General features: G+C 40.6%; 2 protein-coding genes across 3 annotated transcripts in view; one reads left to right on the plus strand and one right to left on the minus strand.

The window, feature by feature from the left end:
* Positions 1 to 17,218, minus strand: part of TMEM144 (transmembrane protein 144) — a 48,989-nt gene that overhangs the window by 21,707 nt on the left and 10,064 nt on the right. For both annotated transcript variants that reach the window (XM_040251656.1, XM_040251657.1), the window contains exons 2-6: positions 16,828 to 16,999; positions 13,851 to 13,973; positions 11,272 to 11,371; positions 9,173 to 9,253; positions 1,917 to 1,998 (exon numbers count right to left, since the gene is read on the minus strand). In XM_040251656.1, coding sequence (XP_040107590.1) covers positions 1,917 to 1,998; positions 9,173 to 9,253; positions 11,272 to 11,371; positions 13,851 to 13,973; positions 16,828 to 16,936 — 495 coding nt within the window. In that variant the 5' untranslated portion in view covers positions 16,937 to 16,999. The remainder of the gene's footprint in view (positions 1 to 1,916; positions 1,999 to 9,172; positions 9,254 to 11,271; positions 11,372 to 13,850; positions 13,974 to 16,827; positions 17,000 to 17,218) is intronic.
* On the plus strand, positions 4,051 to 4,602 carry LOC120871609 (ubiquitin-40S ribosomal protein S27a-like). The gene has a single exon (XM_040251658.1). It carries the CDS (start codon positions 4,090 to 4,092, stop codon positions 4,423 to 4,425), a length of 336 nt encoding a protein of 111 aa, XP_040107592.1. The 5' UTR covers positions 4,051 to 4,089; the 3' UTR covers positions 4,426 to 4,602.

Below are 17,218 nucleotides of genomic sequence, written 5' to 3' on the forward strand. Positions count from 1 at the left end.
AAACTTTGATAATCTGTCAGAGGACGAGATGGCTGGAAGGCATTACCGACTCGATGGACAAGAGTTTGGGTAAACTCCGGGAGATGGTGATGGACAGGGAGGCCTGGCGTGCTGCGATTCATGGGGTCACAAACAGTCAGACACGACTGAGCGACTGAACTGAACTGAACTGAATAATCTGTCAAGAAATTAGAACTTAAGACTCTTCTACTACGGAGTACTTAAGATCAACAGGCACATTTTTATCCAGATTTTTAAAAACTAAATTGGTTGCTTAAACATTTCCAGCCTTGTTTCAGGATTAGCTCATATTCTAACTTAGGGAAAATTTTGCCCAAGTTCATAATATTTCTATCAAAGCAATCATCTTTGTCTTTTAGCTGAGGTTTCCTTGATGCTATACTCCTAATATTAAGAGATGAGAAATTAGAACTGAATTCTTTGTTATGTGCTAGGTCAAGCTTTCTTCTGACAACGATGCTTTCTTCCCCCATGAGGACCTCTGGATGTATGGCTGCATCGTAATCAACACTTTATGCATCTTTAATCTTAGTTGGCTTACCTACTGCCAGCTTGATGGAAAACTCTAAGGCAATTAGACTCCTCTGTAGCTTCCCCCAAGTTGCATTTATTTCCTCCCCTCCTCCATTGTTTGAAGGGAGGCTGGTTAGGAGGTATCTGGAACACTAAAGTACACAAGGACACCAGACACCTTCTCCCCATCTCTCTTCTCCATCCTGTCTAAAGAGCTCCCTGATTAGAGATGCCTGTGGATGAATACATCTCTTTCCTCTTACACCTAAGCTACTGATTATTTAACTTAACTCCCCTGGTGACTCAGATGGTAAAGAATCTGCCTGTAATGCAGAAGACCCAGGTTCGATCCCTCGGTCGGGAAGATCCCCTGGAGAAGGAAATGGCAACCCACTCCAGTATCCTTGCCTGGAGAATCCCATGGACAGAAGAGCCTGGTGGGGGCTACAGTCCATGTGGTCCCAAAGAGTCAGACACGACTGAGTGACTAACATACTTAGTGTCAATTTAACTAAGGTTTCTGTCACCTTAGTTGAGAAGAGTTTTGATATGGGAAATATAAGAGGGGGAAGAAAGATTAATTTTGAAGTAAGGAGTAGAGGCTGTGCCTTCCAGGGGGCCATTGCCTGAATGTGGGGGTGGGCTGGGGAATTGAGGCCAGCTTGCTAGCACTGGACCCCGGCAGGTGGACAAGATAGGTAACAGGAGGACAGGAGTCTGTGCTCACTGCCGTGGGGGTTTGCCCTGAAATCGCTTCTGTAAGGTGGAGCCACTGGGACTGGTGCTGTGTGGGCTGTCTCAGAAAGACTGTCCCTGCTTAATCTAGGTTTGCTATGTGCAGACTCATTTAGCTTCTTTAAGGTCAAAACACAGACTTCTTACATAGTTCCTGTCTTCTCCTTTGAGTGGAAGACATATGGCAGAAAAATGAGAAGAAAACCAAGTCTAATCCCTACATTCACATGACCTGATTTACCTTTTCATTAACTTCCTCTGATCGGTTACCTGCTGCCCTCCCTGGAGTTATTAAAACCTCCTCCCTCCTCCTTTCTAAGTACTTTTCATACTCCTCTTTAGTATTTAGAATTCCTGTACCAAGACATCCTTAAGTTATTACAAAATATGGGTTTGTATGAACATCTCCTACTAGGGATCTACCATTAATAAAAACAACTAGACCTCTGTGTTCGTTGAGAAATTTTACTGTGGAAATATGGATTGACTGCTACATAAACCTACCCATGATAAATATGCTAAGATATTTCAGATAGCCTTGATTTAACAACATACCCCACCATCCTCTCATCTGAGTTCAAATCCATGCAGTTTCCTTTTATCCTAATTTCATGTTTCAGTCAGGGCAGTTCTCATTCTGTACTCACATGCTCTGATATCAGTGGTGTGGTGTCCACGGAATATGTGTTATTTGGTATTTCACTTTTGATGAACAAAAATATGAAAGCACTGTAAAGAAAATAAATTTTAGAGACATTTATCATAACCCTGGTTCACATTAAGATGCCTGCATTTTAAGGGAAAACAGAGCTAAAATGAAGACCTAATGGTATTACTTCCAAACTGCCTTTGCAGGGATCCTGCCATTTCTCCAGCACTGACATTCTCTTTGATGTCTCTCCTCAACCTTATTTTAAAGTAAAAAAGAAAAGAAAAGAAAGGTGGATTCTTAACCACTAGACCACTAGGGAAGTCTTCTCACTATCTGTATTTGTAAATAAAATTCTGTTGGAACACCAAGAAAAAAAAAAAAAAAAGCTAAACTCATAAGCTTCCCTCCCAAATCAGCTCTTTCTCCCAGTTTCCTTGTTTCAGTCAATGACCCCATCCTTCTTTTTATTCCTGCTTAGTGCTGGAATTGCATGGTAAGAAAAATACAAATGAAAACTACATTGAAATATATGTCTCACCTATCCTATTGACAAAACCCCAAAAGCTTAACATGCTTGAACAGCCTGGAGGAGAAAAGCACCACTGACACGAGTGCAGACTGTGTGACCCCCAGGGAGGAGACTCTGGGGCCAGGAACCAAGGGCACAGGTGTGTCCACTCCTGCCCTTACCAATGCTGCTCCAGGCCCTATAACATAGGCACAGCCACACTCAGGTGAGCTGATCTGCATGGTCATGTGATGGAATACAACACAGCCATAAAAAAGGAACAAGGCTACCCTCTATGTTCTGACATGGAAAGACCTCCAGACTATATTTTAAGAGATAAAAACACATGTAAACCTAATGATCTTTTTTTCCCTTGAACCTCTCTCTCCTAATTTATTAACTATTCATGTCCAGCATCTTTGTAATAAATACCTCAATGACCTTGACTTTTAAACTATGCAGAAATGTTAAAATGTGTTAAAGTATTTAATTAACTGAAGGAGAGTTACAACTCTAGTATTCTTTTGCTATTTCTGTTTTAAAACATTTGCATGGCTCAAAAGTGAAAGCAATATAAGAAGTTTTCAAAGCACACGAGACTGAAATAGTATAGATAGCTGGGTGCAGACTAGGGCACCCAGATATGCTATCATGTGTATAAAAATTAAAAATGTCTAGTGGCTTCCTTACTTCAGTCTCTTGTTTGCCTTATACACTTAACTGGCTCCATATTCCATCCCATAGGAAAGTCAAGTTTCCTTTTGATTTTTTAAAAATGTGTTTATTTATTTATCTTGGGCTGTGCTGGGTCTTTGTTGCTGTGTGCAGGCTTTCCCTAGTTGTGGCAAGTGAGAGAGACTCTCGCTAGTTGTGCTGTGTGGGTTTCTCATCGCAGTGGCTTCTCTTGATGCAGAGCACAGGCTCTAGGTACGTGGGCTTCAGTAGTAGTTTTGATGCATAGGCCTATTTGCCCTCTGGCATGTAGGATCTTCCCAGACCACAGATGGAATCTTGCCCTTGCACTCGCAAGCAGATTCTTAACCAATGAACCACCTGGGAAGTCCTTCTTTTATTGCTCTCTACTTCATGCCACACCCAACCTTCCTGAACACAACTCCCCTGGACTTCTTTCTCTGACCAGTCCCTACTCCAAGCTTTCATGTCTTGCTTGCCAGCCTTCCTTAGCTGAGCATACCATATTCTCGCCTCTTACTCACACTACAAAAGAGGTGACTACTGGCTGTGAGAGGGGAGCTCTCCCCAGGCCAATCATCCCCAAATCCTCCTCTTTTCTGAATTCCTGCAACACTGAGAACCGTCATCACACAATCCAGACCATTTTCCATGCAATCTTTTTTCTCTAAAGATGTTCCAATTCCATAGAAAATTGAATAGGAACCACATTTTCTATCTCTTTCAAGGTCCTCAAAGTACTTGTCTATCTTAATTGTTAAATATGTAAACACGTGTGTGTGCTCATATATATGTTAATTCGCAAAGCTAATATTAGACACTACCTTTGCATTTTCTCTACAAAATTACCAAGAAAACTTTCTACTTTGTATAGACCAGTCTGTTTTCTAATAACAATAGAGAATGATATTTTAGAAATACTTGAAGGCGCTTCGGATCTGCCATCTGCGGTGGAACCGCCGCCAAGATGCAGATTTTCGTGAAGACCCTGATGGGGAAGACCATCACTCTCGAGGTCGAGCCCTCGGATTCCACAGAAAATGTAAAGGTCAAGGTCCAGGATAAGGAAGGAATTCCTCCTGACCAGCAAAGACTGATCTTTGCTGCCAAGCAACTGAAAGATGGATGTACTTTGTCTGACTACAACATTCACAAGGAGTCCACTCTTCATCTTGTGTTGAGACTTCATGGTGGTGCTAAGAAAAGGAAGAAGTCTTACACCGCTCCCAAGAAGAACAAGCATAAGAGAAAGAAGGTTAAGCTGGCTGTTCTGAAATACTATAAGGTGGATGAGAATGGCTAAATCAGTTGCCTTCACCGAGAGTGTCCCTCAGATGAATGTGGTGCTGGAGTTTTTATGGCCAGTCATTTTGACAGACATTATTGTGGCAAATGTTGTTTGACCTATTGTTTCAACAAACCAGAAAACAAGTAATTGTATATTGGTTAATAAAATATGAGCTAACATTAAAAAAAAAAATACTTGAAGGATCCAGAGAAAAGTCCTTGAACGCTTCTTCAAACACCTGTACGGCTTTCCAACAAATCAGTTAACCTCTCTGACCTTCAACTGTTTTCATCTAAAAAATGGGGAGAGACCCACTTTACAGAGCTGTGATGAGCAACTGTCCTCCAATAATTATGTTTTGGTCTATACTTCTCAATAGTGTACAACTATAGTCTTTGATAATTAAAAAAAATGGTCACAAAATTCTCAAGGTACTTATTGGCACATGATAAAAGCTCAAAATATGTTAATCAGTTGAGACTCTTAACTATAAACTGGATGGAAAAGAAGGGTGCTGAGCATATGAAAGAAATCAAGACTAAGTCAGCCATCTGAGCCTGGATGACTGGACACAAAATGGGTAAGTCGGAAAGAAGAATCCCAGCTAAGTCAGGTCAAGAGAGGATGTGGTGGCACTAAGTTAGGGCAAGGTAATGAGGTATATCATATATGTCAATATATTAATATGAACATAAAGGTAAATAGATCACATGGTCTTCTGGGCTATAGATGCAAAGAACTTGGTGCGGTTTGTCAAACACAAAGTTCCATGAGAAAGTCTAGAAATCTTGTCAAAAGCATGGGAAGCAAAAAAAGAAAAAGAAAAAAAAAATCAATTATATTACAGGCAAGGGTGCTTTTCTACATTTTCAACCTTTCCAGTTTCCCTAGATCTGCAACTTTCTATGAGGAAAACTCACGTGCGTGTGTGTTTACACTGACAACTGATTTCAACAAGCATTTATTCTGAGTCAAGCATTGTCTGATAGTGATGGTGGGGGAGATGGGGAGATGGTACGCAAAGAGCAGACTTTGTCCTTCAGGAGCCCATGGTTTAAGGATAAAATGGTCGTGTGAATAATACAAAACAGACCTGGGGGATGTGGATAATATCAGTAGAAGAAGGGCAAAATACAGTAGGGATTTAGGAAGCAGAAAACATCATCAGATGGAAAATCTTACCTGAAATTTCAGGGTGGCCAATGAAGCAGAGGAAAGGGCTTTTGGGGCTGAGGGAAGTGCCAGATATGCTGTGATAAGTAATTCCAGGTCAATGAGGTGACAACACAGGAGAAACCATGCTAGAAGGAAGCACCAGATCTGTAACTATGGGGGACATGCCCGACTAAGGCAACAGATTTATTGTGAATCCAGTGGGCAGCCTTCAGAGGTTCTTAAATAGAAGAGTGATGTCCTGATTTGACAACAGATACAAGCAAGTCATTCTGAGAAAGGAAAGAACAGAACTAAGGAAATGAGATGAGAGATTTTTACAACTGTATACAGGCGAGTAGATAGAAAGGGGCCAAGGCAAAGGAGGGGAGGAACTTGTGAAGCATTCAAAAAGAATTTTACAGAATTAGATATGGGGGGTTATAAAGGAAAAAAATAAGCCCTCGTTTCTGAATTTGGATGACTGTGACTAATATCTTCCATGCAGAGAAGAAATGCAAGAAGAGAAATCAGTTTTCAGGGAAGGCTAAAGTAAGAAAAGTATTCACTTTTTAAAAACAGTACTTTTAAAATTAATTAATTTATTTGAACATACATGATGTGGGAATCTTAGCTCCCTGACCAGGGATTGAACCTGTGCACCCTGCATTGGAAGAACAGAGTGTTAACCACTGGACCCGCAGGGAAGCCTTAAGAAAAGTAATTCTGATCGAAAATGTTGAAGGCAAAGAGAAAGGAACCAATAGCCCAGGGTTTGCACAGTCCTGGCCTTGTTCCTGACCTGGCAGGGTCCCCTTCCACAGGGAACCCCACCTGAAATGGAATAGGAGGTGCCCAGAGAGCATCTACCTTAAGATGACTAGCCTGCTCCACAGTTCCATGTAAGGACCATGGCTCTGAAGAAAGGTAGGGGCTGGAGTCCAAGACCTGGGTTTCTTCACAGAGCCGTTCTCCAAGGAAAACAAGTTAAGGAAGTAAAGAATGGAGACAGATTCAAGGATAATCTAGAGCCTGCTTTTAACTGAAAAGGAGATCTGTCTTTTTATGAATTCTGACTCCTGGATCCTCACTAAAGCATGTCTAAGAGAGTGTCTTAACTTTGTTTCTTGGCATCAGTTCCACTTCTCTCCTGAACCATGGAGCCCAGAAGACTGAAAACTATGTTTTCCCAAACTGTGCTTCATTTTGGCTTTGCCAGCAGGAGACACATGAATAAGGCAAAAGTAGGAAGGCACTATATTGCCTTCGTGGGGGCTCCAGTAGTGGCAGTAGCTCAGGACAGGGGAGTCTGTCCCCACAGCACCAGCAGGAACAGGGGCTCTGGGGCTTCTGGTGAGGCCACTTTCCTCCCTCTGCTGCTTTGGCCCTTGTAACACTTTTGTCAACAATTCCCTCTGTTAAATCCTCTGCTGCTTAGGATGCCTGGAGTGGTCTGAATGTGGAAAGTGACTGATCCTTACAATAGATATCAAGTAGGAAAAACATAATGCTAGACCTGACCTAAGCAACCCTTTAAAAATGATGGTCAGGAGGACTGAAGCAATCACTGCAACTTTAAAAAGAAAAGCAACATCCTAAACCAAGATGACCATATGTCAAGTTTCCTTATACTGACCATGAGTCTCCAAGGTATTTCAGTGAATCCCACTCAGAATAAACTATTTTATAAATTTCTCTTAGGAAAGCATAAAATTTTTAAATAAACAGAACCTTTAATTAGACAGAGGGAAAGGAAATTTCTCACACCCTGTGAGGACGGTAGAGCCAACAGAAAGGAAAAGGTGCCTCTTCCTTCCCGGCCAGGACTTAGTCAGGGAAAATCCATGCACTCCTTGCTTACTCTAGCCTTCCCAGCTTCCTTCTCCCCTCTATAGAATTCTCCTCCCCTTGATGTGGGAGACTGGTACTGGCTCGTCATGGCTGCAGACTCCGAATGGCAATTCTCTGTTGATCCCGAATAAACCCATTTTTGCTGGGGACGATCTGGCTGTGTAGTATTTATTTTAGGTCAACAAAAGAGAGCCAGGATGCACCACAGGCAGAGACCATTGCATCTCCCTGCCTCAGATCAAGCTGCAGGCCAAACTGGGAGACTCCCCAGGCACTCTGACTAGCTGACTGCAGGGAGGGACAGCACAGGTCCAAAGAGGAAAGAGTAACTGAGCATGCAACAGTTACTAACAAAAGAATGACTACTGTAATTTAAATTACCCAACATATAGAGTATTAGCTTTGTGCCTACCATATTTTATTTCATTTCATGCTCAAAATGTCATATAAGTCTGGTGCAACTATTATCCACACTTTATCCCCAGACAAAGAAACCAAGATTTAGAGAAATTAAGGTCACACAGGTGGAAGTGGTAAATCATGAATAATCTGTCATTTCAAAGAATGTACACTTTCTAAAGGAAGAAGGAATATTGAAAAAAAAAAAACAATGTCTGATGGACTGGGTAAATTGGTCTTAAATTACCATTAAGTCAAGATAAAGGCATGCCACATTCCAATTCTAGGGAGTAAAGAAATGGTTGTTGAAAGAGCTATTCAAAGCTCGAATGCTATGTGAATTGTACAAAATGCACAAAATTGCTTCTAACCAAAAATGTCAAGAATCTGCTATTGTAGAATAATCTATGTTATTTCCTTTCTGATTGGCCTGGAACCACTCTTGAAGGCAACATTTCAATGACAAAGAGATTGTTCCTGAATGTGACTGGGTAAAAGTCATCACCACAGGAGGAAAAGAAATATAGTGTTCTTTCCCTGAAGAATAAAAAAGTACTAAAATCTTCGCAGGCAGTGTTATCCATTATGTGAGGTGCTGACAGGAAATATAGACGGCGTCTAGAGAGGAGAAGGGAGTGAATCAAAGGTGACCTAATTCAGCAATGATTTTTATGGACTGAACACTGCCATGCAGAGACTCAGAGTCACTTTCACCCTCGTTCATACAGTGACTATAACTAGACATCCCCAAAGAGGTAGCTACAGAAGTGTGTGTTGTCACAGGTGAGAATGTGCTTATCTGAGCAGGCTGAGGATATGGGAGTGAGGCCACGGGAAAGCAGAAACTGAGTGGCAAAGAATCTGTATGAAATAAGAAGAGAGCGCCATTAGCTATTTCAGAGCAATAGGAAGCCAGCACAAAGCTGATTCATATAGGATTTCCTAGTTTTCAAAATATTGGGTTGGCCTAAAAGTTCATTTGGGTTTTTCCATAAGTGCATACGGGAAAATTCGAATGAGCTTTTTGGCCAACTCAATACATAACTGCCATTTGATCCTCATTTATGAGCCATGTTTTAGGACTTTCTGAAAATTACAGATAATGAAAGTGAGCTTGACAACAGCTGAACAGTTTCCCGGGGTCTCAGAGCTTTCTAGCTGTGAAGCTGGGGCTCCAGACCCCAGAGCTGGCATTTTCTATCCTCTGAAGTCATGGCTGTCAATGTAAATGAAGGATCTGAGGGAAAAATCATGCTGATTGATGAGATGTGGATGTAAAACAATGTAAACACATCAGGATCTCTAAAAATGGTGCTTGATGTTGGGAGGAAGAATTAAATGATTATAAACGGCCACGTACCTTACTACAGACAGCCCAGCTCCAATATAATTGAGCAGTGGCTTTGCCACTTCTTCTGCATCCATTCCAAACCAGCCAAACCTGGAAACAGAGAAAGTCACGTCAAAGTAGATGTCGCGCTGTTTGCAGAGACATGGATGGACCTAGAGACTGGCATACGGAGTGAAGGAAGTCAGAAGGTAATTTACCATAAAATATCGCATATCAGCGCATATGTGGAATCTAGAGGAACAACACAGATGAACTTTTCGCAAAGCAGACATAGAGACACAGGTGTAGAGAACAAACATATGGACATCAAGAGGTGGAAGGGGGGTGGGATGAATTGGGATACTGGGACTGACATATATAACCACTAGGTATGACACAGGTAACTAACGAGAACCTACTGTATACAGCACAGGGAACTCTACTCAATGCTTTATAATGACCTATCTGGGAAAACGATCTAAAAAAAAGTGGATATATGTGTAGGTATAACTGATTCACTTTTCTGTACAGCAGAAACTAATGCAACATTATGAAACAACTATAGTCCAATAAAATGAATAAATTGTAAAAAAGCAGATATTTTTGAATATGTGTGCATCACGCTGTTTAAGGCCATGGACTCAAGGTCAGATTCCTGATTCAAACCCTAGGTCCATGATTTATTAACTGTGACTTGGATAAGTTAACTACCTTTATTGTGTCTCAACTTCTCATGTTTAAAATGGGGATAATTATATCTATAATTATACCTAATTACAGGTTTCTTATGAAGATTAAATGAGTCAGTATATGTAAAAGTACTTGTCTAAAAGAAAGCTCCCTTTCACGCTAAGACTAAGAAATAAATAAGAAAAAATAGGTTAAGTGGCTAACTGAATGCTGATAAACTGACTGCAATTTTGTACAGAATTTGAAGTAAACTTCAGTGACTATTTGGTTAAAGATCTCTACTCTTTCGCATTGCTTTAAATTCTGTTTTTAATCTCTTGATCTTGCAGTGACCATTACCAATAATCACTGTGAACCATCCAAAGATGAGAAAAATGGAGACAAGAAGAAGAAAACAGCAGACTGGGGGTGGAGAAAGGACAGGAAAGAATGTCTTGGAGGTTAGTTTGTTTCATTATTACTGAGGTTGCTGTAGTGCTTTGAGTAGGAAGAGGAGCTGGAAAAGTAAGGTTAGAATAAAATCCTCCTTCTATTTATCATCCCAAACTCAACTGGAATGTTCATCTTAATGCTGACAGAGGGTGGTGCAGTCCAACAGGACTTCTCTAACGTTCCATGGCTGTTCCATGGTTGCACAGGGCAGCTTCTAACCAGATACAGTGATGGAGCACTTGAGATGTGGCCAGTACCACTGAGGAACTGAATGCTTAATTTTATCACATTTTAATGAATTTAAATATACACAGCCACGTGTTTTGTGGCAACCCCATCTGACAGCTCAACTCTAGAGCTGAGGGGTTGGCTACCTTTCCCATAAAGGGCAAGAGTAGATATTTTAGGCTTTGTGGACTGGATGGCCTCTGGTAACTGCTCACCCCTGCCTATATGGGGTAAAAACAGCCATGCTGTAAATGTCCCTAAAATGGATGTGTTTGGCTGTGTGCCAATAATATTTTATTTACAAAGTGGAAGCTGGGCAATGATTTGCTGACCCTGGCTCAGACCCTACAGGGAAGAATATAGGCTCTAGAACTACTGGACGTGGGTTTGAACTCGGCTCATTAGCTCTGTGGCCTTCAACAAGTCACTCATCTTTTTGCGTGTCAGTTATCTTCTAGGACAGCACCTACCTCATCTGTTTGTGGAAATAAGATTAGAATGATGATGTATACAACACGTGAAACAAAACAGTCACACACAGAAAAGGAAAATAAATATCAATGCCATTTCTCTCTCCCTATTTCATTCTCTAAAGAAAATTATTTATCTTGATTGGCGTGTTAGATCACTTCTTTAGAATTAAGGCAAACAATTCAACAAACACATGTTACGTGTATGTCTTACAAGAAGTGACCTCTGTGAAGGCAGGAATCAGCGTTTGCCTTACACAGAATGTGAGTGAAGAGAATCTGAGTTGAAAACACCCTGTTTTGTGTTACCTTGAGCTTGCCCATCCAGTTAAGGCATTAAATGATCCCCAGATTAAGATTCCAAGGCCCAAACCAATGGTTTTGATAATTGGGACAACAGCTATGTTACCTGTAGATGAAATATACAGAAGAAAGGTGTTATTTTTCAATACAGAAAATCTATTTATAAATTAAATTAGTTTTAATTTCAGATGAAGCTTATGGGATTTGGACAAACTTAGTAAAGCCTAATTCCTCATTTTAAAAATAAAACAACCAATGTTTGGCCTTAACCTCATGATTATGATTGCTAAAAGAGCCAGGCTTAGGGCAAAATCCTACAAAGCAAATGTTAAATTAGCTCTTTGCTTAACTGCACCAATGTTCTTCATCTTTAGTGTAGGTCTCCATCATGACTTTTTTTGCAGAAGTTGGTCAATGATAAAATTAATGGTGATCATCCTCTTAGACTGGAACTAGACCAATCATTCACAGATGTCCTTGGCTCAATATGGCCCCAGACTTTGCTCTCTCATGCTCATTTACTTGTCTTTTGGATTGCCCCACCCAGGGCTTTGTGTTCTTGAGGGTCACTCAGGACCAAATTCATGGTCATTTTTTCCCCCCAGTTCCTGATCTGCTATCTGCACACAATCAATATCTTCTTGAAAGGTTTTCTCTCTTGGTTTTCAAGATGACTTCATCATCAGCTTCCCTCCTGTTCCTCTCATTCTTTGGCTGTTCTTGCTCATCATACCATCTGGATAGAGGTACCCTCTAAAAATTATCCCTAAAATACACTCCTCCTCTTGCTATATTCTTTGGGCACTTGACGAGTTTCATGATTTCAGACACATGCTTCCAGCACTAGCCTGGACCTTCTCCAGAGCTTTAGTGCCAATAAGAGATTACCGACCAGATGTCCCCCATTGTGGGAATATTAGGAACTTTAAACTAAAAAGGTTCCAAGCTGAAGTCATCATTTTCCCTTTCATCCATGTTCTTTTCCCTTTTCTCCTCATCCGTGTCAATGATACTGTCACTCTCCTAAATCACCTGCAATAAAATCTCTACATCACTGTTAACTCTTCCTCTTGCTCTACTAACCATATCTAGTCAGCTACTGTGCACTACACTGTAAGATGGTTAGACAGCATCACTGCATCAATGGAAATGAATCTGAGCAAACTCCAGGAGACAGTGGAGGACACAGGAGCCTGGCAGGCTGCTGTTCATGGGGTCCCAAAGAGTCAGACACAACTTAGCAATCCAAAAACAATACTGTGACCCACAGCATCCCAGTCTGCAGCAGTTCTCAAATTAAACTTTTCCCACCAACTCCTTGGACCATAAAGAAGCCTGAGGGCTGAAGGACTGATGCTTTTGAACTGTGGTATTGGAGAAGACCCTTGACAGTTCCCTGGACTGCAAGGAGATCAAACCAGTCCATCCTAAAGGAAATCAATTCTGAATAGTCATTGGAAGGACTGAGATGCTGAAGCTCCAGTACTTTGGCCACCTGATGCTAAGAGCCTGACTCATTAGTAAAGACCCTGATGCTAGGAAAGATTGAAGGCAGGAGGAGAAGGGGACAACAGAGGATGAGATGGTTGGATGGCATCACCAACTCAATGGACATGAGTTTGAGTAAACTTTAGGAGATGGTGAAAGACAGGGAGGCCTGGCATGCTGCAGTCCATGGGGTCGCAAACAGTCAGACACAACTGAACGACTGAACAACAACCACCACCAACTCCTAGGGTGAACAGCCGTTTGAATAGAAATACTGCGGTGGTTGTCAAGATCTGCAGGATGAATGACTGGTTTCTCTGTTCCCCTCTCCTATTCAAAATGATGATCACAATCATACTAAAGTATACATGAGGTATAATAATTACAACTCTAGTGCAAATTTAACTCTTTTGTCCTCCAACTCATCATCCTCACTAAATCACTTAATTCTGTAGAGATTCTAATTAAGTAGGTGCCCAATAAATTTTTAACATTTAAACATCTATTTGCTTTTAATCAAATTACCTCTAGAGATCCTTGATTTTCTTTGTTAAAGAAAAGAAAACTCTCCTGGGGTTATATTAATAGAAGACAAATATTCCTGATAGGCCAAGCAAAGGCATAAACTCTAGCTATAAAATTTCAGGCAATAGTGATAAGGCAACAGCAGGAAGATTTTTGTCTGTCTTTGTTTTTCTACCAGTGCTTTTAAAATGATACTGTGTTTGTGTTTGTCTACTCTAGAAATGCTATTAGTAGAGAGGATTATTTAATAAGTATTTTCTGATAAACATGCTAGAGAAAGGGCAGAGCACTTATGCTTGAACAAATAGCAAGTGAAACATTTTTCCTATAATAATTTTATATAATAATATAAATATAATAATTTTGCTATAATAATTTTCTAGCAGGAACAAGAAAGAAATCATTAAAAGGAGAGTCAGGGAAAATATCTGAGTCAAAAATATGAACCAAAAACATTTATGGAGCATACAAATGAAAGAGACAAAATCATTAATTTCTAGTATCTATCATCATTTCCTTCTATTATGATCATAGTATCAAATGATTAAAGGATAAGTTATATCATACATTACCTGTTGCCCAAATGCAGCCCCCAACCATTGCAAAAGGCCAAAATTTAGGGCAATGTAGTATCAGATTTACCACCAAGGCAACCAACCATATGGCAGCACAAAGTACCCACTGGAGAAACATTCCTAGAAATAAAAAAATGAGTATTAGGGAGTCAACCTGATATAAGAAAGTTAGTGCTCAGGAATATCAATGAGATGTTATAATAACAGTCACAATTTATTGCATACCTATATTCCAGATACTTTACACCTCTATTATAATACCTGTAACTACTACACATCATAATTAACCCTAGTTCAAAGACAGAGAAAACAAATCTGAGATGAAGCAACTTGTCCAAATAGCTAACAGTTTGTAAAACTAGAATTCCTTACTTGGCTCCAAAGCTAGTTCTACACTGTGCATTCCTGCTTAACAGGGATCAAAAATTTTCTGCCAAAGAGTAAGGGCAAGACCAAGTCAATATATTTTTATCCAGATGTCATACTTTGTGCCATTCCTGACCAAAGAGAATGGCATTAAGAATTTCAGAATAGCACGATAGTAATTTGAACCTTTGGAGATCATATGAGTCACTCTGAGATAAACATAAAGTCCTTTATGGCCACGTGTAGGATCCATGCACTTGGAGTCGAGTGTCTGTGATGAGGCAGACATTCCAGACCTGAGAATTAGCCTTTCTACTCCCCTTCCTATGCTCTCGGCTGCTATCTGCCAGTTACTGGAAGGTCATGTGGTGATATGGGGTATATCTGTACCTTTCTGAGCCTCAGAAAGAAGGTTCAGGGATTAAAAGGACACAGAAACATCATCCTTGGAAGAAATACTAAGGTTGTTATAACTCAATGGTATTTATAGCACTTTAGACTTTATTGGAAGATTTTTGCTTATTTCTACTCAATCTCATGGTGGAGGAGAGAAAAACATCTGTTAACTTCTAAAATTAGGAACACAGAGATGAAAGGGAACTTCATTTTACAAGTCCTTCATTTTACAAATGAGAAACTGAGAACAAACGAGCTGATCAGGCTTCCCGGGATCACATGGTTCTTGTAAAACCTTGAAAGCCAGGTCCTCTACCCTTTAGCATCATTTTTGTTCTTTTAGTAGTTTTCATTCCTGTTCTGACTCCAGTGGGAAAAAGAAGAAAGGCTATGGAAGGAAAGGCTTTGCAACTCTATTGTCCAGGTAGTATAAAGACGTAAGCAATTGGGATGATAACACAATGCTTCTCACCAGACTTTCACCATAACATCCCCAATTCCTTTTCTTGGCTTTAATAGGAAAAGCAAGTGGATAAAAACAACTATTACTTCTCCTTCCTTGAATTCACATTACAGGCAATTCTATGATAACGTGACACATATGGTTCAAAAATCACTGCACTAGGTAAAATCATGTGATAAAACCCACAGAGCTCATGGGGGAAATGGGACTAAGGACACAACACTTGAAAACTTCATTAAAAAAGGTATTAAAAAAGATAGGAGGGCTTCCCTGATGGTTCAGTGCTAAAGAATCTGCCTGCCAATGCAAGAGACACAGGTTTGATCCCTGGTCCAGGAAGACCCCACATGCTTTGGAGCAATTTAGCCCGTGTTCCACAACTATTGAGGAGAAGGCAGTGGCACCCCACTCCAGTACTCTTGCCTGGAAACATCCCATGGATGGAGGAGCCTGGTAGGCTGCAGTTCATGGGGTTGCTACGAGTCGGACACGACTGAGTGACTTCACTTTCACTTTTCACTTTCATGCATTGGAGAAGGAAATGGCAACCCACTCCAGTGTTCTTGCCTGGAGAATCCCAGGGACGGGGGAGCCCGCTGGGCTGCAGTCTATGGGGTTGCACAGAGTCGGACACAACTAAAGTGACGCAGCAGCAGCAGCAGCAGCAGCAGCCACAACTATTGAGACTGTGCTCTGGAGCCTAAGAGCTGCAGCTACTGAAGCCTGCACATCTGGAACCTGTGCTCCACAAAAGAACACTGCAATGAGACGTCCTCGCACCGCAGCAAGCAGTAGCCCCCGCTGCTGCAATTATAGAAAGACCCACCCAGCAGCAAAGACCCAGTGCTGTCACAAATAAATAGATAAAATTATTTTTTTAAAAAAGAAAGCCTAACAAAAAATGGTAGTACAGCTTTATACTGGTTAAATGACTAAGAAGTTCACAAATTCTGTAATAAATATGGCACTTTACCTTGTAAAAGACATGAAGTTTACTTAAGCAAATGAGTGTCAAAAGTGTTGCAGCCCATGAATTATTTGCAAAGGTTGGGTGGGAGGGTTTGAACACCACATGTGGATGGGTGTGGTGGTTTGGGGCAGAGGGTGTGAGCACATTTTGTGCATTGCCATGCACCTTTATCCATCTGGGTGCAGTTTTCTATGTTCACATGTTTGTCAGTCAAAATTGTGTAGGAGCAAGCACAAAATTTGTGTTATGAGCAAACTGCTTCCTTTTATATCATGTGTGTTGGGTTTTAAAAAGCAAGTGTTATTACAGAACTGACTTTCTTCCTTTATAAACATAGCTTTTGTTGCTGTAGTTGTTCAGCTCCTCTGTCCACAGGATTGTCCAGGCAAGAAGACTGTCCAGGCAAGAAGACTGCACTGGGTTGCCATTTCCTTCTATAGTGGATTTTCTCGGACCAGGGGTCGAATCTGTGTCTCCTGCCTTGGCAGGTGGATTTTTTTTTTTACCATTGAGCCACCAGGGAAGCCCACAAACATAGCAGGTATGGCTAAAAAGCTTCCTTCATCCTAACTTTACCATGAAACAGAATAGTAAGGTTATCCTATACTGACTAGCCCTTGGATAACCTGGCATGGGCCTTATCAACTGCTTGAAGCTCTATTCACTTGGCATCTGGCACAGCAAAATTCATTTTTACAGTCATCATTTAAAGAAGACCTAAACAGTGAACTTCACATTTAAAATTAACCTAAGGTTAACAATGAAGAAAACAGAATTACCATCTCCAGTCTCATATTTTTTAAGTGGTACAAAGTTTGAGCCGAATAAAAGGATGGCTGCAATAGAAGCGATGAAACCAGTGGTGAGGTCTGTTGCATTACTGCTCATGGCTCTGGTGCTGCCCAAGAGCAAGCTGATTCACTTCTGACTTGATCTTCTTTTCAAGAACTTCTGAAATAAAAGAAATAAAAATGAAATAATTAAGAAGTTGTGAATCTGTGAGCACGTTGTGATCAATACACGATACTATTCAGTTTTTCAAAAGTATGGTAAGATTCCTTCATCTAGATTAAAAACTTAGGACATTATGAATTTATGTCCACACCCCACATTAATTCATTTTCTTCTTTTGTTTTGCCAACAAATATTTTCTGACTACTGACCTAAATT

The sequence above is a fragment of the Oryx dammah genome, unplaced genomic scaffold, assembly GCF_014754425.2.
Source record: "Oryx dammah isolate SB20612 unplaced genomic scaffold, SCBI_Odam_1.1 HiC_scaffold_12, whole genome shotgun sequence".
NCBI classification, from domain to species: domain Eukaryota; kingdom Metazoa; phylum Chordata; class Mammalia; order Artiodactyla; family Bovidae; genus Oryx; species Oryx dammah.